The sequence below is a fragment of the Falco cherrug genome, chromosome 10 (assembly GCF_023634085.1).
Source record: "Falco cherrug isolate bFalChe1 chromosome 10, bFalChe1.pri, whole genome shotgun sequence".
Taxonomy (NCBI): domain Eukaryota; kingdom Metazoa; phylum Chordata; class Aves; order Falconiformes; family Falconidae; genus Falco; species Falco cherrug.
Genome location: NC_073706.1, coordinates 9,127,522 through 9,153,954, shown reverse-complemented (window position 1 = coordinate 9,153,954; position 26,433 = coordinate 9,127,522). Strand labels below are relative to the sequence as shown.

Here is a 26,433-nt window from a genome sequence, read left to right as displayed (position 1 = left end):
GACTTAAAAAGCAACCAGAAAGAGTTCCGATTATATTGTGCTGGAATATTAGGCCTTGTGCAAAATTGCCCCTTCTCTCTTTTACATGCACAAAACCAAGCACAACAGGCTTTTCAATTAAATGAGTCTTCGGAGAGAGATGCAGGAAGAGCCAGAAAGCTCCTTAAAACTTTATTGCTTTTTATCTTTGTCAGGTAGGGATGTGTATTAAAAATGACCTGTTCTTTCCAGTACACTGCTCTTCCTGCAAGTTTCTTCCTCCTGTTTGACCTACCAGTTTTAAAGATTTCCCAAAATGGGAACGGAAGGGTTGATCTGGATTAGTTTTCCCCATATACTCAATGGTTTTGCTTTTCTATAGCCATCTAGAGCTAAGGATGATTCCCATAGTCTCTTTAGCATGGTGAGTAACTTTAATGAGCCTCAGTATCATTAGATGATGGCAGTTTACAGAACACTGGGAGAAAAGACACAGAAAGGAATAAAATACAGCTATAACAGATACAAGCCATGGAGATGAAAGAAAGAAGTCAGCATCTCATTTGCATTAATACAATAAAAATACAGCATTAATGTTGCTAGTTGTAAATTTTTTTTCAATAAAGTTGAGCCTGATTATATCTGAAAAAAAGGTAGGCTATGCATTCCTCATAGGTCTTGCAAGTGTTCAGACTTTAAAGAACAGTTACTGGCTATTAACTTTCTAGATTTAATTGCCACTAAAAACAATCTCCACAAAACTTCAGTTGAAAGCCACTCTTCAAGAACCCATGGTCTAATGTCTCAAAACTGCTTTGTTGATATCAATACAAATTCAGAGCTACCATTCATGTAACTCCATTCCATCATTATGTTATGTATTTTGTTTACTGGTATTATGTTTGTGTATGTATATAATTACATACGCAGACACATACACCAGTTCATCATTGGAATCAGTCAAAAGCAATACTGCCAACCTTGTTTATTCAAAAATCACGAAGCACAACCACAAAAATTGTGAGACCAGCTGAAAATTATGAGATGTCAGAAACAGTCACTTTGAGAATCACAGCATTTTTCTTCTGGCATAAGAACTTTTAGGCTGCACATTTTCAAGCTCCTTAGTTCTCCATAGCAAGGAGTTTAAAATACATTTTCCTTTTAAAATGCACAGTGGGCACTTGCATAATCACCAGATTCCAGGAGCTGGAGGTTTAAAGAAAATAAACACTAACAAAGGACTTTCAGTGGACACAGCTCCTAACATCACACAAGTTTTAACATTTGGGCAAATATTGGTGGAATAATCAAAAATTGCTCTAAACAACTGAGCTCTCCAGTTTCTGTCAATAAGAACAGTGCATCCTGCTCCCAGACAGGCGACTGTCTCTCCTTTTTTTAGGTATGTATGTGTGCATACCTGAAGAGGGTCTGTTTCCAATACATTTAAGACTGTTCTATTTAACTGGAATTTTACCAATACTTAGGACCATCGGGCACTGCACATTATAAACTATGTATTTTTCACAATTGAATCCTGTCATTTTGAAGCTATTGTTGTGACTTTCTTTTTCCTAGGGCAAAGGGGGAAAACATTTCTTTTAGAGAAACAAAGATTTTCTTCATTTTTATAAATGAACTACTTAATGCAACACTTAGATCATAAGACCAGTTTTTCCACTTTTTTTTGCCTGAAAAACCTCACAAGTAACAGATGAAAAGCCAGAAACAGTTAAAGAGGGATGCGTAAATCTAATGGGAAACAGTGTGCTTCTATGATGCGTTTCTCCTTGAAACCTTAAAAAAATACACAGTTTGCTGTCAAGGTATTTCTGAGTTGCAGAAGCCATTATTATAACATGGTAAAAATTACTCGGTGCCAAGATCCAACAGCCTCAAGTGAGAGGTCACCTTAATGAGAAAACCGATTTTAGTCCCTAAAACTACACGGAACTCTAAGGCTTCTGATTTGCAAAACCATCTTCATGCATTTACTTGAGAGCTGCTGCTCGTGTGTACAGCGTTAACACTACATGTTAAAAACAGATTCTTTAAAAGACTGTATCACCTACCAGTACCAAGAAACAGTATTCAATAATTAACACAGACAATGGAAATGTGTTTGAGAAGCAAAGTTAGCCAAGGAAGCAAAATATCTCAGTCGTACAGACTTTAGAGAAGAATAGCATGCAACCATTAGTAACACAAGTTACAAGCAGAACTCTCCCTAAATTTAAAGCTTAATGGTACAATCTGATCCCTCTTCAGAGGCAAAACATTACTAAAGAAACATATATATTTAATTTTGAAGCTAAACAGCCCAGGTTCACATAGACAGTCTTTACACAGGCCAGTTACCCATTGAAGGAAAGTGCTGAGTAAGAGCTGCAGAACTGGACCCACTCTCATGTAAATTATTGTAATTAAATAGGTAATGAAAAATCACTGCTCTTGCATGAATGAAATGTAAGACTTCATCTGAGAGCGTAATGTTTCTAGTTGACTCCTGTATCAGATTCGGAGACAGATGAAAATGTCTCTCTGCTTGCATGAGCACGCTTTAGAGGTAAAACTTCACAAATATTTTCATTTTGCGGAGAAGAGGGAAAAATAATGGCTTATTTTAGCAGTAAAGTCAGTAGGATCCCCCTTTTTTAAGGCATAATATGGTACACACATGTCTCAACCCGAGAAGCATTAAATAGAATTTGAATAATTTTACTTTGCATTTGCTAACAATACGTCATCCAGTAGAAGAACCAGGCCTTATTCTCCCCTCCACTAGCTGACATGATATTTTTTTTACATTTGAGCTCTTAAGATCTGCACAATAGCTTAACACAATAAGTGTTTAGCCTCTGGTTCCAACTGTAATTGATAGAGTACAGTTCCATTCCCTCTGCTGCTGCTAAGTTGGGAATTGCAGCCACAGCAACTGACAGCTTTTTTTTTTCTGCGAGTCTGGAGTTGCTCTCTGGGAGTGATGTCCTCATCGGGATGGGAAGTAAAACGACGGGAGAAAGGCTCTCCCTGGCCCTCTGCTACGGAGGAACTCCAGGGACCTCTTCTAGGGGAAACAGTTACTTGAGGTGGGTGCTATGAATGAGAGGAAAAATCAGAAGAAGAAAGCTCCAGGAGGAAATACCAAAATCCTGCTGTTTTGAAGAAAATGGGCTTTTCAATTAGAGAGCACAGAAGAGGGAGAGCATTTATGCAAAAAATTTCTGACAATGAACGTGTTTTTAAAAGGGCTATAAAATTGTGTCATTTACTGATGGAAACATCTTTTATTTCACAGTCACTGGGGCTGAACTCTTGGTGAGTCCCACTCTTTATATAGTGATAATATACAGTGCATTGATATGTGACAGGAAAATTGAAATAAGGAAACAGTAACTAAAATGAACATGATTTCAAATTGTCCCATTCAGGCCTGAGTTTTGACAATGGGAAAAAATTACATAGCTGTTTCAGGCTTAGTAGCCGATTCCAGAATTTAACGCAGATGGCAACTAATTTTGGTGCCTCTTTAGTTGCAAAAGTACCTATTTTGGAATATATTTAATTAACCAGGATTTAAAGGCTCCTCTTGTTTGTCAACACCTTGGCTTTTTTGTCATCTGTCAGCATCGTGGTGTGCACAGCAACTGAAAGGTTCTGAGGCATGAGCTATTTAGGTGGTTTTGATGTGCACTTGCTTTTCTGGAGGTTGTTTAAACAAAACGATGCTGCCATTCCTATAGTTTCATTCAGGACTGCTTGCTTGGAACCTGCTTCTATTGCCCCTGTAATAAAGGATACAAATAACACTAAAAAAGCCACAATGCTCTTGCTTATTAATACATGTATATAACGCTTCCCTTCATCGCAGAAACGTATGTATCAGACCTAGCTGGTCATTTGCTCTGCTCTCTGCAGAAGCAGAATTTCACTTTCTAAATATGTTTCTGCTTTAAATAACCTTTTACTCCTAAGGTGCAAACTGCAGCTTTAAAGTACTGACTGCTAAGTATCTTCTGTTTGTTGCTCTGGGAGGACTTTTCCAAAAACAAAACTGTGTTATTCTACAGCTCGAATAAACAAAATAAATGCGACTGATAGCTGTTTCTGCTGTACTTTTCCAAAGCTTTGGTTCTTAGATAGCCTACTGGAGCTGAGAGAGAAGGAAAAGAAGAAATACAAAATTGCAGCCGGAAAAGGCGTTAAGTCCAGATTCCTCTTTGCAGGCTTTAAAAAAGCAAACTAGCAATTCATGATCACAAAATAAAATATGCACATTTAAACAAGCTGCAGGGGAAAGGAGAGTTTAATCCAATGAAATTGTGTTTGAAAGCTATTTCATACCCCTAGGAATAAAATCTGAATAGCAATTCTGCTTTGCTCCCACCCTTTTTCCACCCTTCTGTTAATATATTACCATTTGTTATGGAATCGTTACAAGACTTCTACCCCAGAGGTGGCTGCATTTCATTGAAGGATGAAGTACTTTGTGGGCCTGAGTCTCTTCTTACTTGCAGGAGCAGACAGTACTCACTGCAACTGCACTGATGCTGCTAGTAAAGCCATTTCTGATTTGCACCTGAGCAAGAGAAGAATTGGGCCAGCCGTTTGCAAAGCCCTTTGTGACTCCTTTGGGTGAAAGCTACAATACAAATGGGTTGTTTACTGTAAACAGAAGTATGATACTAAAGCAGGCACTGATATCAAGAGCTGTAACTATCTGCTTCAAGAATTATCGAAATGGAAATGACGATCTCAAAAAGGAATGACGATTCAGAAAAGCTTCGGCCCTGGAAAGATCAAAATGCATTTGACATAGTTTCCATGTTGATGTGAAATAAAGTGTCTTTAAAAGTGTAATTTGAGATCAAAAATCCCCATCATCAAACATAAATAGTGCTCCGTTTATCCAATTACACTACCTTGTTTCATTACAATGGTCTGTAATATATTTCTTAGGAATACAAGGCTTAAAATTAATAATAGAAAAGGACAAAATTGCCATGTATATTTCTCTAGACAGATTTTCATCTAGCAGCAGGACTTCACTTCTGATTCACTCGCTGGTTCTCTCTAACCTTTACATTATTCATTAATCAAACTAGAAACCTGCTTTCAAAGTCAGTGCATGGTAGTAATTATTTACAGTTGTGCATAGTATTTAATTTTAAGCAATGACAAAAGCAGGCATGTCCAGAATCATAAGGCTTATCATTTTTCTTCCGTTGGAAGTGAACTATCTAAAGAAGCTAAAAGTTGCAAACTTCTCTTCAATATCTCTGCTGCCATCAAGACAAAATGCAGTGCAACTGATACCTTTGAACTTGTACAACTAAAAATAAATAAAAGTGAAAATTAAGTAATATATAATGTATTAACTCCTTTAAATAAAAGGAATAAGGAGCTTTGCTATCAGCCTTGATGAGCGATTCATTTCTCACTGCACAGTCTGTCTACTGTCACTTTGAGGTATTTTTCACCATATAAAACAGAGCCTCAGTACTATCCCTGAAAATGAAAGTCAGTTTTAAGAACTATATACAACAGGCACGTCTGCTCTTTGAAACCCCCCTCTACCCCCCACAAACACACAAATACAACTTCAAAGCAGGAGAACTATTGCAAATGTATAAACCTACTTCAGATCAGTTATGCTGGATGAAACTGGACTGCATTTGCAGCATTTTGCTCACCTGAAACAACATTGATCTGAGGACAAATATAATCAAATCAAAGAAATGCACCACTGAAGAGCAATGCACGTTTTATAATGAGAATGAGGAAAGAGAGATGTAATTGTGGTCACTCAGATTTCTCCTTCACCATTAAGATTCTCAAAAATACTGTAGCGTTCTGGATAAAAACATATCTTACTGTATTCTCAGCAGGGAAATCCCGGGAGCATGAGCTTTGCTCGCAAAAAATTTACTTACTCTCTAGCCTATGTCTCTAAAAAAGAACAGGGTACCCCTTCTACAAAAAGATACTACTCACATTCCAAGCGAAAATTCTACTTTGAAAACAAAATAAAATGAAGTCTCATACTCCTGACAAGAGAGAAAAAAGGAGCAATTCTAGCCTTGTCACTGTGATGATCAGCATCCATGAAAAAATAGCTATTTATCCTGCAAGTTGAAAACATTAATGCCTTCTTCAGATATAACCTCTTTGTGAATAAAATAATAGCAACTCATCAGAGAGTTCTTCTGAATACATATATATACATATACATATATATATATATATATATATGCATTTCTAGCTTAACTATTATTTATGGTTAAAGGGGATCTTTGCTTGCCAGGAATCATACTCGCAACCTGCATAGGTACATTCATTGGTCACATCCCAAAAGACCCTGCCTGCATACCATTGTCCTACACCTATATGAACACAGCAAAATATGTAAGTTAATAAAGTTAATGCATATCCTAGTTTCTCTGAAATAACATTTACCTTTGAATGAATCCCAAGCACTACTTTTCAAAGTTTATTCAAGTATGCCACTAAACTTGCCCATACATTTTGTCCCACATATAATATGCTACACCTAGAAAATATCCAGAAGGGGGAAGAAAAATTAAAAAAACAATTTTATAATTAAAAACATAAAATACTAGTTTTCTTTAAAGAACTGATCTGATGAAGGACACAAAGAAAAAAAGAAGGGAAAAAACCCGCCTACATTAAGAGCCAAACAAGATAATAATTGTGCATGTCTGGCTAAGAGAATCTAGAGGGCAAGCCTTACGTCATTGGCACTTGGGTTACCATGGTGAGTGATTTATTGATATATATCAAGAATGAATAGATCAAAGGCAGCAAGATGACAGGTGATCAATCAAATGTCAAATCAAAGCTGGCAATCAACTGGAAAGCTGATTTTTCAGTGGGTGGGTCTGGCAGAAGAAAAATGAACTTCCATATTGCGCTTCCCAGAAACAAAACCCCACCACACTATTAAAAAAAAATAAAAAGCAATTAAGCAGCCTGAAAGAAAACTGTTTGAAAAGATTTACTATACAGGCCCACTCATCTGTTTCTTTTCCTTGGCCCCCAAAAGGAAAAGAACACCCTACAAACGACAAAACAAAACACTTCCAAAGTTGCAAACTATTTTCTTCTTAAAAAAAAAAAAAAAATAAAAATTGCAAAACCACTTGGCATGTGCAAATCTAAAAACTCGGCTACAAAACAAAAGACGGATTTGATTTGAAAATGTGGATTGTCTTCTAACAGTCAGAACGTTTCATTTTATTTCCTGTTGCAATTTTCACCACTGATGATCAAAGGCTGAACTTCCCCACCGGGTTCATCAGCAGAGACAGTCCCTGTACTATTTCAGGCATACACAACGTGCACACACACACACAGAGGCACACACACCCGGCCAGCATCGCCACCAGAAACACGGCGAAATAAAAGGTTAAACACACCGACCCACTTCGCGAAACACACGTTTTTAAAAACAAAAACCACCGGGAGGGGGTGGGGGGTGGGGGGGTGGAATAAAGGGGGGGAAAAAAAAAAGACTAAAGCGGGAAGCAAATGGGAGGCAGCTTTCGGTTCGGTAAGGGAAAGGGGCCGGGGGAGAATGGGAGCCGAGCGGAATAAAGTTGGGGGGAAAAGTTTAGCCAGGGCAGGATGGGAACTGGGAGCAGGAGGCAGCGGGGACCGAGCGCGGTGGGAGCGGCGGGAGGGTGGAAGGGGACAGCCCATGTCAGAGTAAAGATCTTGGCAATAAGGGATGAAACTGGCTCCACAGAGTTACGAAGGGAAAGGGAGGGGGAGGGGGGATAAATAAATAAAGATCCAGCCCGGAAAAGCAAGGGTGACCCTAAATAATAATAAAGATGGGGGGTAGGATTGGAAGGAGTGGAGAGACAGAGGCTGTGTAAGTGGATGGCTTCTCCTTACCTGCAGCCCGTTTGGGTGCTTGCTGTTTCCTCCTTGGCATCGCTCTACTTTCTCCAATCTCACTTCTGTCCCCAGATCCGAGAGCCCTGAGACGCTCCTGAGTCGTGTTTCTCTGCCTCTCAGCTGCTTTCCCCAACACCCCCCTCAAGCCTCCCCTGCCCCCCTCCTTTCCACTTCACTGATAGGAACCTGTTTGGTTTTTATTTTATTTTAGAGATCTAGGTTTCTTTCTTTCTCTCTCTCTCTCTTTTTTTTTTTTTGGTTGGCTTTTTTTTTTTTTTTTTTAACTGTTGCAACACTTGCTTTGCTTTGATTCAAACATCCAAGCTCAGGAGCAAATGAAAGGCGCCCACAGTGCCAGAGAATGGTAATAAATAAATAACAAAATAGATATGTATATATTAAAAAGGCAGCTCTGGAAAGACTGTGGGGCTGGCTGCTTCCTCCCTTTCCTCTCCTCTCCTCCTCCTCCTCGCAGAGCTGTATGGCGGAGCGGTGCCCGGGTGTGCGTGGTGTGTGTGTGCGTGCGTGCGTGTGTGTGCGCGGAGCGCTGCAGGTTCCGTGCTGTCAGATGCCAGGCAGTGAGTGATATGGGAGAGGACAGGGAGGCTTTGGATGGAAGGAAATCTGGTATTCACACACACACACACACACACACACACACACACGCACACGCACACACACGCACACACACAGGCACTGGCGCGCACACACGCTCGCACAGGCACACGCGCGCGCACACACACACACACACACAGGCAGGGCGAGGCGATGCCAGCAAACATCGATCCACTGAGCAAACTGAACATTAACAAACTCCTCCTCCGCGACCTGATGACAGGATGAAATTTACTCCGCGCAGACAGGCGGCAGAGCAGTTTATTAAAGAGACAGGGCGCGATGGCACCGGGCCCAGCGGCACCTGGGGCGCGCCCCCACCCCCCCAGCCGGGGCGACCCCACGCGCGGCCGCCCCTTCCCCGCACCTCCCCCCCCCCCCCCCCGCGAGACCACCCCCCGCGCTCCCGCTGCGGGTGTTCCCTGAGGGCTCTGCGGGAGCGGGGGTGCGTGGGCAGCGCCCGCCGCCCACTCCCACTGGAGAGGGGCAGGGACGCGGGTGGCCCGGCTGGAGGGACGGGGGGCGCGGGCGGCCGCCTCGGCGTGCGCAGGGCTGGGGCAGCGCGGCCGCCGCTCCCGGGCTGCCGTGCCACCGGCGCTTCCCCAGGTGGAACCGCCTGCGGGGGAGCCCGGCGCTGCGGGGCAGCCCGGCGCTGCGGGGGAGCCCGGCGCTGCGGGGGGCCCTTCCCGCTGGCAGCTCAGCCCCCGCCCTAGCGGTTGCCCCAGCGTGGGGAGCAGCTGCGGGAACCGGCGCGGCTGGACGTAACCGCAAAGTTTGGTGAAGTTGCGGTGGAAGCCGGGGCGCCGCCGGAGGCCCTTGTACAGGGGCGAGCGGGGTGAGGGGTGCTGTGCGCCAGCACCCCCTGCGCCCCCAGCTCCCCCCGCACCTCCCTTTGGGGGGAGCCGGGTATGTCCATCGGGTGCTTCTGCACCCCCACGGCGAGCCAGAGCCGTGTGGAGCCCTCACCCTTCGGATGGCCAGGCCGAGGAGGGGCAGGTGACAGCGGAGCTTTGGGCCGGATTTGTTCCCCAAGACCCAAGGACATGACTTCCCCTGCCCCCTGTATTTGTTTCAGGCTTTTATCCACAGCTGCTGTTAGCACTTGAGGGTTTCAAAGTGCTTGGGGGCTGAAAGGGTGGATTAATTTCTATACATTCAACTATAATTTGTGTAAGACCTCTTAAAACTGGATTTTGCAACACTCCGTAGCCTGATCCCGGAGTCTGATATGGAACAGAGTTCTTAGATACTTACACACATACCCAGCCACCCACCCCTCCCCGGTTTTGCCATTTTTATCTTTTTACCTAAACTATTGGGTTTAATAGGAATAATTTGCATCCCTCTCAAATCAATCTGTGAGACCAGGCTCTGTTACAAAGCACCAGCAAGAGCCGCTGTGTTATAGCCAGTGTCACTGGTGATCTGCAGCCGGCAGCCCTGCAGCTCAGGCAGGGAATGAGTTTCTCCAGGAAGACCCCTAAGTGACCTTTGTATTTAGCAGCCTAATACGAAATTGTGTTTATGAAAGTGTCCACCTAACTGATTTCGCTTAAATTATTTGATAGCCTTCCCCCTACGAACTCTAGCAATTTTTATAAGCAATTTGAAAGTATTTATTGGCACAAGCAAACGCTTCGTTTGAAAGATAAAATAGGATAACACTACTATAAAATACTCATTTTTCCACTTATGCCTAGCATAACTCACTCAGAAGTGAACAGCTCTGCTTGAATCAGTCAGAATTGCACAGACCACTTATACCTGTGTGCAGCATGTGTAAAATCCTGTTGGTTGACACCAGGGGATTTCTGCTTTGTCCCCAGTCCTGGCAGGTGCGGACACAGGGCCCAGAGGGGCCGCAGCACCCGCAACAGCGGGGCAGTCACCCGGCGCTGTGACGAGAGGCGACATGCTATCTGATTCCTCAGTGCAGCACTTTACCTGGGTCAGGTAGTTCAGGAGCAGGGTGGCACACGAGGAGTTTTTTTTCCCAGTTCATCCTGCCTGGATGTGTGACTTTGAACCCTTTCAGCTCCTGTGTCTCAGTTCCCAAATCAGAAAAAAGGAGATACTTCTAATTGGTTTTATATTTCCTCTCCTTCCAGGCTGCACAGAAAGACACTGCACCTCCAATTAGGATAGTTTGTTTATGATGAAGGATTGTATTTTAAATGCTGTTTGGACACAATGATGTCTTATTAAAGATTCTCCCAAACCGTGGGACATGGTGTAAGGTGTTGGGTCCCTAGCAGGCATTGGGGAGGGGGGGAAATGACGCAGTCCCTCAGATTTTAACCTCTTCATCTGGGATCTGCTACTTTTGCGCAAGTTGGAAAGATCGAAGCTCTAGATGTAAGCAAAGCAGCGATTCAGTGTAGCCTGGGATCAGCAAGTAGCGGCTATTGTTCTCCAGAGTCATGGCTTAAATCCAAATGCTACACACTGGGTATGGTATTTGTATCAGTGGCGTTTTCAGTCTCAACATGCAAGATGTGAAAGTCACTGTTTTAAATGGTTACTCCTTTGGGAAGGGGAAATTGAGAAGATGGACTTCTGAGTAGAGCACTAGTGAGATGGCACCCTATCCTCGGTGATAAATGGGAGCATTAACAAGGCTTGGTCGAGAGGAACCCTACAGATTTATGGCTTCCTGTCTCCACCAGCAGATGCCATTATGGCTGACAGAACAGAATGCCTTTCAAGAGGGAACTGGGGTGGGATTATGAAAAAGGGGAAAAAAAGCAAGCAGAATCTGGTGTCCATTTTTATCCACTGGTCAGAATTCGCTGATAGGTTTGAATAGAGCTGAAAATATACAGCGTTTTTGTGCTCCCTCCTTCTCTTATTTATAACTAAGTTGGTGAAGGTCATTTAGCATCTCTTTTAGCACAGGAAGAACCCATAATATTTACTGAAAGCATTTTTGCACACTTGAAAATTAGAGATAATAAAACGAACAGATAGCACTGGAGGCTTCCTTGGCTTATCCAATGGAATAATCTTGATGGGTGCTTAATGTTTACTTTGGAAATGTAGCAAATGATTCTGAAGCTATATTCAATTTTATCTATTTTTATTACATTGCAGAATAATATTTCTCTTTCCTGACAAAATGTTATGACCAGTAATAGCAATGGCAGTTATGCATGTTCAAAAAAGAGTAATCAAATCTCATGCTTCAGGGCACGAGCTGAATTCCCCACTGGGATCTGTATGGAATTTTCTCCCCCCAAATACAGCAATATACAATCAACTAGGTATGTTCTTATAGGTTTTCCTATTTCTTGGTTATGTGCAGATTTCGTGGAACGATAGTGTGACCTGGGATAGTGAAAATCCTCTGTTGCTATAGCTTTGGGGTGCTTTTGATCTGATTTTTCAAAATAATGTGTGTGGTTTGTTGTACATTACTGTAAAGTTTACAGACATTTTTGTGCAAAACAAAGGGCCAAATACACTTTGTGTACTTGACTCTGATAACAGTTCCCATCAGGAGTAGTCACAACGAACTCAGCTGTGTTACTTGAAGTGTCTTATCTTAGTTAGTATTGTTGTCTGTCGTTCCTTCTCTGGCTGCTATGCTGATAATGAAATGTGAGGATTTTTTTCTTTCCTTCCCCTCCTCCCCCCACCCCACCCCCTGAAGTTATATACATGCAGGTACATAACTCATCTCAAATTAAATTCATCTCAGAGTTGGTGACCTGCTTCACGCTTTGCATACCACTTTAGAGAAAGAAAAAGTGGTATTCTGACAAGTTCTACAAACAATAAAAAAATAATCAGAATTTTTGGGGGTTTGATAAACAAAAAAAATTCCTTCTGTGGTAATATTGCCAGCTAACGACACTGTCAGCTTCAACAGAAGCTGCCTTGGTAAGTGATCTGGTGCGGTCCTGTCTGCCCAGTGATAGGATTAACTACACTTGTTTTACTCTTGAGGCACATTTGGTCAACACGAAGCTGATTCAACAATTCCTCTGGGCAGTTTCTAGTGGCCTTACCATTAGAAAATTTTCATACTGTTGAATGACCTGTCTGTTTCTTTTTCTGGCATTCTCAAATGAAATGGAGGACAGTTTATTTCCTTCCTCTTTGCAGCAATTTTTAATATATTTGAAGACATTACATCTACGCACCAAACGGCCCCGATTTCTTCAGTCATTCCTTGTAGGTCATGTTTTCTGGACCTGGCACTATTTTTATTGTTCTGTGGCTGGACAACATATGTTTTGAAGTGCAGCGCCAACAACTGGATGCTGTATTGCGTTTGAAATCTTCCCAGCACCAAGTGGGATTACTTCACATGTCTAACATATGACACTCCTGTTTATATGTCCCAGTTTGACATATGCCCTTTTTGCAACAGCATGACACTGTTGACTCATGTACAGCTTCTGATTCACTGTAACCCCAGATGCTTTCTTGCAGAACTGCTTTGTAATCAGTTGTCCCCATCCTATATTTGAACAGCTGATTATGCATCAGTGACAACTTCGCACTGATTCATCTTGAATTGCATCCTATTTTTTTCAGACTGTTTCTGCAATTTGTCAAGATCATTCTGTATTACAATGCTGTCTTCAAAGGCTGTTGCTGTTCTCCTTAGCTTGGTACCATCTGCAGATATCATGCTAAAAATTTTCTGCTCCACCTTCTAAGACATCAATAAAAGTAGAGGATATCGCTGGGCCCAGGACCCAGTCCAGACGTATTCCAGCCTGACCATGGGGCCGCGACATAATTTTTGGAGTATGATTTTCTGACCTCTTCCAGCCCCCTGCAGTAATGTCAGCTGGAGGATATCCCGTAGCTCATGTATGTGAGGCTGTTACGTGAGACAGTGGTGGAAGATTACAGAAGTCAAGAATATATGACATCCCTGTCCACAAGGTCTGTCACACTGTCATGGAATGAGGTTTGACATAATTTATCTGGAATAAATGCATGTTGTCTGTTGTACATCTCAAAAAAGACCCACTTATTCTATGTTCTTACAGGTAGTTTGATTATTTTGTTCTAGTATTTTTGTATGAAAAGACGGTAAGCTGACCCAATGGTCTCTTCCCAGCCTTCCATCTTCAAGATAGCTGCTGTGTTTGCATTGGTCTGAGTCTTCTGGAAACCACTGGTCCTCCACAGGTCCTCAGGGATGATCACTGGTAATTCTGAAATTCTGATTTAATGGCCTGACCTTATCTATGTGCTTTCTAAGTGCTCTTGAAACTCTTCTTCCTGACTGTAGCCAGAGCTCCCACTATTCTGACACTGGTCCTGATTGTTTTTGCAATCTGATCACAGCTGATTCCTGTAGTGAAGATGAAAGTAAAAAAGGCTTTCTTAGGGTGACCTGTCAAAAGCTTTCTCTCTTTACTGAGTGACAGATGTAATCTTTCCTAGGTCTTTTCCTGTGCAGAGAAGGCACTTACCAAACACTTCCTTCTTATTATGTTCCTTGCTAGTTGTATTTCATTCTGTGACTTTGTAATTTTCCCCTGTGTGTTCATGGTCACTATAAAAAACTGATTTCTGAAAGTTTTTCACATTTAAACAACTACTTCTTTGTTTATAGAATATGTATTTGGGACTTTTTGTAGAACTATCCTTGCCATGCTATAGAACAGCCTTTTTCCCTACAAAGGGGTAGAACAGCAGCACTGGGGCAAAATCCATTTCCATTTTCTCTGAACATAGTTCACTTACTCCCATTTGGTGGGATGGTAGGGAAGGTTAAATTGCACCTCCTGGGATGAAATCCTCATATTGCTAATAATTTATATTTTGAGTAACAGCAGGCAGCATTTCCAGAGCTCCTTGCCTTCTAATCTTCAGCTAAAGGATTCACCCTTTGGCTGCAAAAAAGGCATTTGAGTTTGAGCTCCCATTTTACTGCAAAAAATAATCTTTTGTGGCCAAGCAACGAGAATTTAAAACAGTGCAATGGTTTGCACAGCTCTGGCAGCAGCTACCTTCTCCAGCCACATCTGTGGTTCATCTTCCATCACAATGTCATCAGCTAAAATATCACATAAGATCTCATTCAGAACTATACATAAGGCTCGCCATGCATTTTTTAACTATGACATCCTATTTCCAGAATTTATAATTCAGTCTTGCAAACCTACTGCAGACTGAAACAGCCTGGAAGCTCTCATTTTAGGAACTGAATTTTCCTTCTTTAAATCACAACAAATCTCCAGTTTAGAAAAACAACAATAAACACGCCACTTTTTCTGAAATAAGCACAGCAACACTGGAATACCATTTCCCAATCAAACCAGCAAAAGCAGCTAATTGAATTAGTTTGATCTAAAAGTTGTTCATACTGCGATCCACAAACCTCATATTTTCTTCAGTGGATTTTGAGTGAAGTCCCCAATCAGCAGGCACGCTGGACTAGGGGATTTATTTTCTTTTCTAAAAAATAACAACGTCTTTAGAACTTTTTAAAATCATAACAATTAGCTGGAATTGGGCAGGCAATGGACTGTAGTCTTCGAATAGTCTTAGGAAAAATACATAATTGAAAAAAAAAGAAAAACTGAGAACTGCCATTTTCAGGATGAAAAAGCAACACCAAGAAGGCAGTGTTCTTCCAAAAGTTTTTTCCTAAAATATCATATTTCATTGAAACATATGTTTTAATAGATTTTTAAAAAAATATGCTGTGAATGTTAAAATTGTAAAATGGACATGTTTTATGCAATGCCTGCATAACCTTACTGCAAAGCAGAAGTTTGAAGATGATACCGGAGTGGTTTTTTTCCTGTTAATCAAAAAAATTGTGCAGTACTGTAATTGGGAAGAAGGGCAATGAAAACCACAAGGACTGCTTTTGGTCCTGAGCAGGATTTCTAAAGAATCCTGTGCCCATATGAAATTCACACTTTGAAAGATCTTGTCTGTTACTTGCCGGTAGCTAAGAGGTTGTGAGGTTGCATCTTCTGGAGGAGGCACAAAAAGAAGGCAGAAGCAGTTTTCTTTTGGAAAGTAGAACATCCTTCCTCTTTTGAAAGTACTAAGGGGATGGGCGAGGCCAGGCCACTTACAAAAGCAGGTAAGTAAATACTGGGAGCGCTTTGATGCTTTATTTCTCTCTTCCTTTTAAAGGCTGAGTAGCCATCCAAGTAAAGAGAGCAGATAAACTGTAGAAAATATATTCCAGTGTTGACAAAGCCAGATAAACGTCTACAGGAAACTTCGGGTTAGAAGCTGCTTGCCCTGAGCAGAAGGCAAGGCAAAGGCATAGATGTTTGGGACTAAAGTTGCTTTTAAAAATGGTTATAGCAGTGTTGATTTGACAAAGTATGCAAATACCCCGATCTATCTGGATAATTTCATTACAAAGCACCCAGTCACCATGGTATTGGGATGTATGCTATTCATTATAACATAAATGAATTGTTCGTGCAGTGTAAGCCTATTCTTTCTTTTATTGGTATGATTATTTATTATTATTATTTATAGTTAGGGAATACAATTATGCTGGCATTGGAATAATTGATGTATCTGTAAAATAATATGGGGGCTAAAATGATACCGATACTTTGTAAAGCCTCTGGTATTCTGTCTGTGACAATGGCTGGGAAAAGGTGAGGTGCTAAATACTTTACAGATCTATAATTCTCTATGTTGCCACTTGTACAATGTCACCCATCGAGGCATACAGGGGTTATTATTTTTTTAATGTCAGGTAACAATAAATGGATAAACACAGTTTAAACATAAACCCCACATGTGACAACAGCAGCTGCTGGGGGGCACCGGGACTACTTAGTTGAGCTGCCCCCACTGTCCTGGGGTTGCATGGTAATTGCTGGATGGTGGTGGTGGCTGTGTTCTACCTTCAGGTGTGGGTTCTGTCTTGGCTCTCTCTAGATATGCCTCTGTCATGTCAGTGGTTACCAGTAATAATTTTTCTTGTGTTTCCTGTGTAGTCTGATTTTTAATATGGGCTATGCTCTGAATGAAGCAACTTTCTTTCTCTCTGTAAGTAGAGAATGTAACCTGTGAACTCAGTCATCTAACTTAAACTGCTTATGCCTAAGGTAAGTGTCCACCCTTAGTATTTTGTCTGCAATCAATGTGCAAACTTCTTTAATTTCTTTAAAAACAGTAATGGAGCTTTACTAGTGAATCACAAGCAATTGTGAAGCTGGAAAGCACAGAGCATTTTGTCTAAATGACTGAGAGTTACAGAAGAAGCAGATCAGATATATCTGAAGTTTTGTAGAAGTCTAAAATATTAAGACTAAAAACTATGAAGCAAAGTAGGCAACGTTCTTCCTAACTGGAAACTTGGGAACAAAAAAGAAGGGTATTCAGAAACAAGAAAGACTTATTGCTCAATTATAGTAATAGGTTTTGTATTAAAAGTGTTAAAAAAGGCATGATAATAAACCTAGAAAACTAGTATTTTTGGAGTCTGGAGGCTAACGGTAGGGAGGAATAATGCTGTATTTATGCTTACTCAGGAAAAATGCTGTGTGGTACTCTTTCTTTATTTTAAAATAAGTTCTAGGATTTTTTTTTTAATGACTATCGCTGGCTAGCATACTTTTTTCTTTGTTCCTAAAGCATCAGGTATTTTTGAAGCACCTGTGTCACTAGTGCCAGAATTCCTTGCATCATTGTGTGCTGCCTCACACTTGTTTTGGAGGAGATGGAGTGAGTTCTAACAAACTTTGTCTCAGGGTTGCTAATCAAATTCAGGTGCTGATCCACCCTATCCTTAGCTTATGGGAACTGGAGGGACCGAGTATTAGCACGATGCCTCATCCCCCTTGAACTGAGCCTTTTTGCCTGATACCAGCTAGGAAACATGTTTGGTTATTTTACTTGCCTCTGCCTTGCAATGGTGAGGGTGCTCAGTGTGCAAATGGGCAGATACTTTAATGTTCATGATGTGTCTCTGTTTCTGGAAAAGAAGTCTGAGGCTGTTCAGTTTGGCTTTAAGAATCTTCCATAAAAAGCAGGATGCTTAATGGGCGAATGGAATTCTGGTTTTGTGGAACAATATTACAAAAGGAGACATCAAGCCTTTTTCATGGAAATTGAATGACACTTTCATGGGTCTTTTTCTACTTCTGCTTTAATATAAACTGTATAGTAAATACAGGTGAAAAAAAAAAAGCTCACCTGTCAAAATATAGCTCTGTTTGGTTACCTCTGTCCATGGGACAATTTTAGTAACCTGTCAATCAATGGGCTGCTAAATAGCCTCTCCAAAGCACAATCTGCTATTTCAGACGACATCAGTGTGTCAATCATTTATTGAATCAAAGCCAAATTTGAAGCAAAGCAAGCCCAGTTTGTCAATCACTTCTCAGTATTCTCTCCACTAACCACCTGACAGCTTTTAACTTTTCACTTTTATATTCCATGCAGCTAGTTAAGATTCTTTCATTTTTAATTGGCCTTCTTTTATGATTGGTAGCTAAGCAACTAATATGTTGTTTTATATGGTAATAATGGGCCCAAACTTGAGAGTTTCTTGACCATTCCTATTTGTTGTTGGGAAATTATTTTCCTTCAAGTTGCTAAATAGCAGATGTAGCAGAAACAGTTATTTAATTATGGGTTGTCCTGTTGTTTCTATCTATAAACACTTTTGGCACTGTTTAAAAATAAACACTGCATGCGCTGGCAAATATATACTGAGTGATTTTTAACTCCTGATAGAGTCCCTTGGAATTTCACTGCTCATTTGCAGGGAAAACTGGGTGCAAAAATGAAAGAATTGCCAAAAAGTAGTTTGGAAAAATATGAGCAAAGGGTAGAGCAAGGAATCTCTGTACCAGAATCCCAGTAGGCTTTAATCCAGCCTGATTGGGTTTCAGTCTTAATTTAGGTACAATTAAATTTCTGTGGCTGGCTACAAGGCTCTGAACCACCATCTCTCAAAACAAGCCAGAAGCCCTTCCTGAACAAGCTCAGCTGGCTTTTCAGTCAGCTGTTTTGAGTTAAGAATTTCTCTACCTGAGTCTTAAAACTTTTGGGTCAGAGCTGGGTCCCTCAAAGGTGACCACAAATCCTGGGGTGGTTTCAGTCCCATCTCTCCATCACACACAAGGCAAACACTGCTTTCACATGTGTAAAATGATCTTACAGCTAGTAGTAAATGTTCTTGCCTTTCTATTTCTAAAGACTGTCATCAGTAAAGCCAACGTGTTGTTTTCAGACAGGAAAAATAAAGTTTCTGTCCTTTCCATGAAAGGAAGTTTGGAAAAAGAACTATTTCTGTGTTACAGAAAATTCTATTTTGGGTTCAAAAGAGTTTTATTCATTTAATTCTTTTGCATATCTGTTTGATGGGCTTCTGGCTGTCTTTTGACAGACTGCTGTCATCTGGTTTGATCCAAAACTGTGAAACTCCAGATGTGCCCAAGAACTTGGGAGAACATGGGTATAGTTTTGCAAAAAGCAGCAGTAGGTTTCAAAGCAATCTGATACCAAATGTACTTCCCAGTCTTATTTGAATTTTACATTGTTTTTTATTTTTTTTTAACCAAAGACTTAGTAAAAGACTGACAGCCCATGAGGATTGAGTGTGGAGTGGCAAATGGGGGTTTTGGTGGAGTCTGGAGTGTTCCAGAAATCCACTCCAGATGCTAAATGTAGGTGCCTTCCCCCTGTTATGAAGCTGAGGGAGGTTCTGGGGAGTACTGGGAAATATGCTTGTGCTGTGAATAAATGTCCCTCTTTAGAGAAAGATCCTTGCAGTCTGAGATCAAATAAATAATAAACTAAAAGAAAAGCTATAAAGCAGATCATCCTTTGAAATTTGGAAACAGCAACTACTCCTAGCTTTCAAATGAGTTCTTAAGGAAGTGCCAAATATATAGTTTGGTTTTTTTTCTCTTGACTGGACTTCAGATACCTTCCCTTCAAATCAATGGAGTTAATAATGAATTTACTATGAGACCAAGGATGGGCATCTACTCTTCAACAATATTCTGACAAATGGGGTGCAAGTTTGCCGGACTGCAGGAGTGCTTAAGAGATATTTTTTATGGACAGATTTGTACTATTTATACAACTAGATATTAACAAAAGTTTAAAAAAAGGTGTTTTGATCCCAGGCTGCCTCTGTAGTTTGGCACAGATTGTTAATCTTGGCTCAAAGGGTGTTCAGGCCTGGCTGAACACGATGCTTAGCTCTTGTAGTTCAGGCATCTGAGCAGAGGGGAAACCCACACAGCACCCACCTACACAGCACCTGCTCTGTGAATCGGCATAAGACTCTCAATGGAAGAATCAAGATACACAAGATCACAAATATTATACCAATAAGAAAAGGGCAAGGTCAGGAAAGGCAGAAACTTGCAGGGGATTTTTTTCAAACAGCTCCATCTTGGTCGTTCATGTAGAAACAATACTAAGAAATATCCTCCTAGGTGTGGAGATGTCAGTCTGCCCGCATATGTGTTATTACTCCTGTCCTATAGCTCCTCTTTAGGACCCTTTGGACCAGAAGAAATGATACTTTCAAGTGTATTCAAGCATATAAATTGTACAGTGGCATTTTCGTTAGATGAAGTGTATTGGTCAAGAACAGCTCCAGAGGACCTGCCTGGTTGAAATTCCCAGCTGGGCAGAAATGCTGGGGTAAAGTCTCTGTGTATTGATGTGGTAGTCGGCTCGGTCTTCAATGCATCTGCTGAAAGACAGTGACTTGCTGCGATGTCATTGATTACACAGGGTGCACGAGGACTTAAAAGGTTTATAGAGCCATTCATCCCAGGCAAGCTTACAAATATGGGGTCTGAGCCTGTTCTTCTCTTGGTTAGTGGTAGTTCTTCTCTGGGCACTTACTGTGGTAAGGTAAACATGTTACTTGGAACAAGAGAGATAAAGAACAGAAGCTTTCCTTGATTGTTAATGCTACCTCATTCTTTATGGCATGATACATGCAGAGCTTTGTAGTGGTCCAGCCCCAGTACTTGGGCTGGGTCTCCATTTCTCTTTGCCTGATACTGAGAATGGTTCCTATAGCTCGTGGCAGGGTTCTGCTTGTCCCCGAGTGAACTGTGTGGGGGCGGGTGTGTGTGTGTGTGTGTCTCCATCTCAAATGTTAATATCCACTGTTACCTAATTAGCAAGCCCATTTTGATCTCTAATCAGCAGTGTCAACTGCTGCCTTTGTTTACCTCTATCGTGGGAGCAGCACAAAGACAAAAGTGACGAATACCTTTCCTAATTGGAAATGGAGGGAGAATTTGCTGAAACAGAATGCAGTTACCTATGCTGTATTTTTTTCCAGGATACTCTGGTTAACACAGCTACCCTTCCAACAAGTAAAATAGGATCTTTAGCTCTGAGTGCTTGGATTCTTTGAGTTTACATCTCAAACGCCTACTAACCAGGAGCACTGTGCAGCCCAGTAACTCACAGTAACCCTACCCGTGTCACCTTGGTGTTACTTGGAGTCCATTCTGTCACATTCTTACCAACCTGCTGTGCAGCTTGTGGCAGTCGGAGCATTTCCAGGAGCACAGAAAAGAGGCTGTGGTTACAAACCATTTTTATAATCTAGAATTTATACATAGAACACTAACTGGTGTCATTTAGAAGTACTAACTGCTAAAACTGCTAGCTTTCAAAACAGAAAAGCAAGGCTTAATGCTTGCTCAGTTATACAGGGTACTTCAAATACAGAGTGAGGTTTTCCTTGTTTGCACATGGAAGGGTAGCATGCAAGATGGGCTTTGTTCAAAGCAATATTTGTTCTTTAGAACTAGAACCAAGAGCAAAATGGGTTAATATACATGTACAGATGTGTATACATATGTGCAAAGCTTGATGTCATGTAAGGAATTTAAAGCCATGGGAAATCACACTGGGAGACTTCAAATTGGCAACCAAAAAAAATAAGATTGCTTAATTTTAAAACCTGGCTATTATTTGTCTGAAGCAGCAGACTCAGCTGTGGGTTTTCATAAATCTGAATATGAGCCCCCAGTGTGCCCAGGTGGCCAAGAAGGCCAACAGCAGCCTGGCTTGTATCAGAAATGGTGTGGCCAGCAGGGCCAGGGCAGGGATTGTTCCCCAGCACTTGGCACCATGAATCCTGTGTTCAGTGCCGGGACCCTCATTGCCAGAGGGACACAGAGGGGATGGAGCGTGTCCAGGGCCGGGAACGGGGCTGGGGCACAAGGCAGCTGGGGGGCTCAGCCTGGAGAGGAGGGGGCTGAGGAGAAACATCATTGCTCCCCACAGCTGCCTGACAGGGGCTGTAGACAGGTGGGGGTTGGTCTCTGCTCCCAGGTTGTAGAAGAATGAAGCTGGGTTAATTAGCATTGATAATATACAGCTGTGGGCTGGCTTCAGGGGAGGTGGGTTGGCTGTTGTAGATAAGGTGCAGCTGTGGCTGGTTAAGAGGTTAAGAGCCAATGAAGGGGAGCAGCCAAGGAAGAGAGAGGAGGAAGAAGCAGAGAGAAAGAGCGCTGGCCCTGGATGAGGTGAGACAAGGAGAAGGCAGCAGAGGGACTGGCATGAAGAGTGTGCTGGTATGAGATGGTAAAAGACCTTGTTGCAGCTTGATAGTTTGGAGAGTGCTGTGACATCAGGTAACAAGTGATGGGACAAGATGAAACAGCTTCAAGTTGCACCAGGGGAAGTTTAGGTTGGATATTAGGAAAACTGTCTTCACTGAAAGGGCTGTTGAGCATTGGAACGGGCTGCCCAGGGAGGTGGTGGAGTCACCATCCCTGGATGTACTTAAAAGATGTGTAGATGTGATGCTTAGGGACATGGTTTAGTGGTGGACTTGGCAGTGCTGGGTTAATGGTTAGACCTGATGATCTCAAAGGTCTTTTCCAATCTAAATGATTCTATAAGTCCTAAAAGATATGCAGGATTTCATACACCTACAAACCCCATTTCTGTGTTGGTAATAGCTTTCTGATTAATTGCATATGTTCTATACTTAAAGTTGAAGAGTATTTGAGTGCCTGAAATTATGAGCCCTGCAGCAAACCAGTGAAGATCTCTGCAATGTAAACTTTACACATACATGGTCTGCCCTGCCAACGACCTTAATCTTATTCTAGCAAGCGAACACAGCGTGTAATGCAGTCAGTGTGAGCTTTTTCTGGATCCCTTTTTAAGCACACACTAATAACATTCATGTAAGTGTAGATGCTGTTGTGGGCTCAGGTCACTAGAGGATGTAATGAACTAAAATCACTTGTCCTCAGAAGGTAGTGCTTTGAACAGGCAATGCTCAAGCAACTCATGTTTTCTATACTGCCCTGTACACCATTGTTTTTATAATGCTTAAAGAAGAATATAAGGGCTCTGGTACCTTTAGGACTTTGATCTAGCTGAGCTGATTTGACAGGTTTGAGGCAAACATAGATACATCAGCCTGAAAATAATTCTGTATTACTGCACGCCTCAGTTTCTCTGGGAGCAAATATTGATATGATGTTGTCCAGGACTTACTTTTCAAGGATGGCATGAAACTTAATTTTCACTATCTTTTGAAGAGTTTAGATTTTCTGATGGAAGATTCATTTGAAAGTGATATAACTATGCTCTAAAACATTGTGTAAGCTACCAGACCTTGCACTTCCTCTTTAAAGAACTGATCATAAACCCTTTGGTACCATTCGGTATTAGAACCCATTCTAAAATTATTGGGAGGATGGCTAGCAAAAATCTTGTGCTGTTCTTTGTTGTTACTTAAAACTTAGAACTTAAGTTTTCATTCTCGTGAGAAAAGCCAGGTGTTTTATTGACAGTATGGATGCTATATTGGGGAGGTAGGTTTGCTTAAAAGGACATAAATTACTCCTTTATTTTCATTTGTGCTTGCTTAATGTCCATGCTGTGCTTTATATTGTGACATTTTTTGGTAGCTGTAGAACTGTGCTTCATAGTACTTGAAGTGGTTTAATAAAAAGTATCTGCAACTCTGGCTTAATTTACTGGCAAAGTGTGATTTCTGAAGTTATGGAGAGAAATTGGAATCTCAGGCTTATGTCTACACTGTTCCGCATGTTGCAGATTGACACTGTATCATAATAAATGAAGTATCAAATACGCTACTGTGGCCAGTTCTGGAAACCTTGAGGTTATCCTTTTTACAGCTTTACTTGGGTCTGTCCTCATTTTGGGCTGTTTGCTTAGTTGTGTTTTGGGAGAGTCATTCACTCCTGCTTCCAAGTGCCCAGTGCCCTTTTATTCCACTTGCTGGTACTTGTCTTTTCAAAGTGTTTCTAGCTGGGTGTGTTTTTAACTTAAGGAAAAATGGTTCCAATATCAATGAAAGGAGCATTATGTATAATAAAACAAACTTAACATGTAAATTGAACTACATACTGAACAGATCCTGTAATACAGGAAACTGGCTGCATCTGCTAAATTGAGGGAGGTGATTCTGCCCCTCTGCTCCACTCTGGTGAGACCCCACCTGCAGTTAGGTGTCAGCTCCGGGGGCCCCAGCATTAAGAAGGACATGGACCTGCTGGAGCGAGTCCAGAGGAGGCTGTGAAGATGGTCAGAGGGCTGGAGCACCTCTCCTGTGAGGACAAGCTGAGAGAGTTGGGGTTGTTCAGCCTGGAGAAACCTTACAGCACCTGCCGGTACCTAAAGGGGCTGACATGAAAGCTGGAGAGGAGATCTTCACAAGGGTACATAGTGATAGGACGAGAGGTAATGGCTTTAAATTGAAAGAAGGTAGATTTATATTAGATATTAGGAATAAATTCTTTACTGTGAGGGTGGTGAGGCACTGGAACAGGGTGCCCAGAGAAGCTGTGGTTGCCCCATCCCTGAAGAGTTCAAGACTAGGTTGGATGTGGCTTTGAGCAACCTGGTCTAGTGGAAGGTGTCCTGCCCGTGGCTGGGGGGTTGGAACCAGATGATCTTTAAGGTCTTTTCCAACCCAAACCACTGTATGATACATGTTGCTCTTGTTGGCTAGCACTCTGATGTCATGTTATATCATAGAGAGGAATTCTTTTGTGGCTGCCCATAGTGTGACCTGTTGGCTTACAGCTTTCTGCTGGAGGCTGCAGAGCAACTCCAGTAACAGTTTTTGCAAGTATTTCTTGGTGTCATTCAGATTTCTAGTACTCATGTTGTAGATCCTAGGAGGATAACTGCCCAAGGGTCTACTTGTGTTTGTTGACAGTGCCCACTATATACTGCTTATTCTTTATATACCTTATTCTGGTGCTACCTTACTGAATTGCAAACGTTATGCTTTGTAATGTCACAAGTTTTCTGTACTTACCCAATTCCCATTTTCCAATAGTTATTGTAGAGCTGCTTGTGGGTGTTGCGTTGTGATAGGTACAAGCTGAAGAGTTTTTGGTGTTGCTCTAGTATGTGCAACTAACAAGCTAACACCATGAGCTGGGTGGGATTTGTGGTGAGATAGTTTACTCCAGAGGCAGCTCTGCAGTTTGTGCAGGGTTGTTCCCTAAACAAAAGGGGACTCTCCAGGTGCCATGTCAGAAATCTGTCCTGATATGTTCTTGCTGCTGTCTGCTCCATTCAGTGGTGTCCCCACTTATGTGTCTTGGTGCATTTCCATGCAAGAAGTGATGAGCCTCCTTTGTTTCTTCATGCTATGGCTAATGTTCCTTTCTGGGGAAAGGGAATTGGGGAAGGGAGATGAAACTTTTATTGAGAAAAGTGGTCCTTGATTTGAGGCAGGTACTGCTAGTGTATTGTGTAGAACTGATGTCTATTTTCATGTCTGTTAAAATTTTTGTAATTGTGAAGTACAAGCTATCATGGTGTTTGGCATATAAACAATAACAAAGTATTGCTTTATACACAACCACATACGTTGTCAACTTGATCAGATGCTGATTTTCTTTTCCCCCAACTTACTTCACAAGTCTTCTGAAAAATTAACTTTTGAAAACATAACTAAATACTTCATAGAAACTACCTTTATCACTCCTATGGGCAAATCTCATAAACTTGGAATTTAAGAGCTAATTCTGCTTCTTAAGTTATATTCTCTTCAATTCACATTGGCAGCTAATGAAATAACACTAAGGAAATAATTAAATGTTGTGCAATTATGGTTACAGCACATCAGGATACAAATAAATACAAGCCAATATATCCTTTCATGGATTAAACTTGTCTTTATTTTGTAGCCTTTGATCTGTGTGTGCTGCAAAGTAAAATCTTTCAGAGCATGATTGTCTGATCCTAGCGTCCCATGTAACTCGCTTGCAGCGAGGTGTGGTATGTGTTGGGTCAAAAGCTGCAGGGAGATACTGAGTGCAGGTATGTGAAGCCACGGTCAGAGGAGAGAAAGCAAGAAACCAAAGTATAACTTGGGTTATACTTATTTATTTCAGGTGCCTTTGAGCTTCATATATGTTACATATTCATCCTAAATTCCTGCAACAAATTAATGTTTAAAGAAAAAAAGCAAACCACTGAAGAAATGTTTGGAGCAAATATTGAATGTATTTTCTTTTTCCTGAAACCAGCGTGTGGTTTGTGGGCTGCTGCTTCCATTTTTCAGACTGCTCTGGGGCCTGCTGGACCATTGTTCGCAAAGACCTTTTCAAAATAGGGAACAGTGATGCTTACCAAAATATTAGGCTAATTCCAGCCAGGCTAGCTTTCAAGAGAGGTCCCTGACGTTGAACAAACCTGTTTCCTTCACTAGGATGTGTCAGTTAGAAACACCAACTGCAAGGATTTCTTATGTTCTCACGAAAAAGGAAGGAAACAGCTGGTAAATGTTTCACAGATGGTAAAGCTCTTGGCATCTCTCAGGAGAGGGCCACCCATACAGATGGCTCATTATTTTAACATTTGGATTTTCATCTTATTAAAACATCTTTTTTTTTTTTCTGGTTTTATTTAGCATCATAAATTCTCTTACACTTTAGTTAACAACTCAGTGATTTGGGGGAAGTGTGTGCGCTATAAGGA

At 41.4% G+C, this 26,433-nt stretch overlaps 1 protein-coding gene across 1 annotated transcript in view; it reads right to left on the bottom strand.

Annotated features, from left to right (window-relative positions):
- The window catches only part of TSHZ2 (teashirt zinc finger homeobox 2), a 232,055-nt gene extending 223,405 nt beyond the window's left edge, over positions 1-8,650 (bottom strand). The window contains exon 1 of the mRNA XM_005444919.4: positions 7,900-8,650. Coding sequence (XP_005444976.2) covers positions 7,900-7,939 — 40 coding nt within the window. The 5' untranslated portion in view covers positions 7,940-8,650. The remainder of the gene's footprint in view (positions 1-7,899) is intronic.
- Between the last annotated feature and the right edge of the window lie 17,783 nt (positions 8,651-26,433).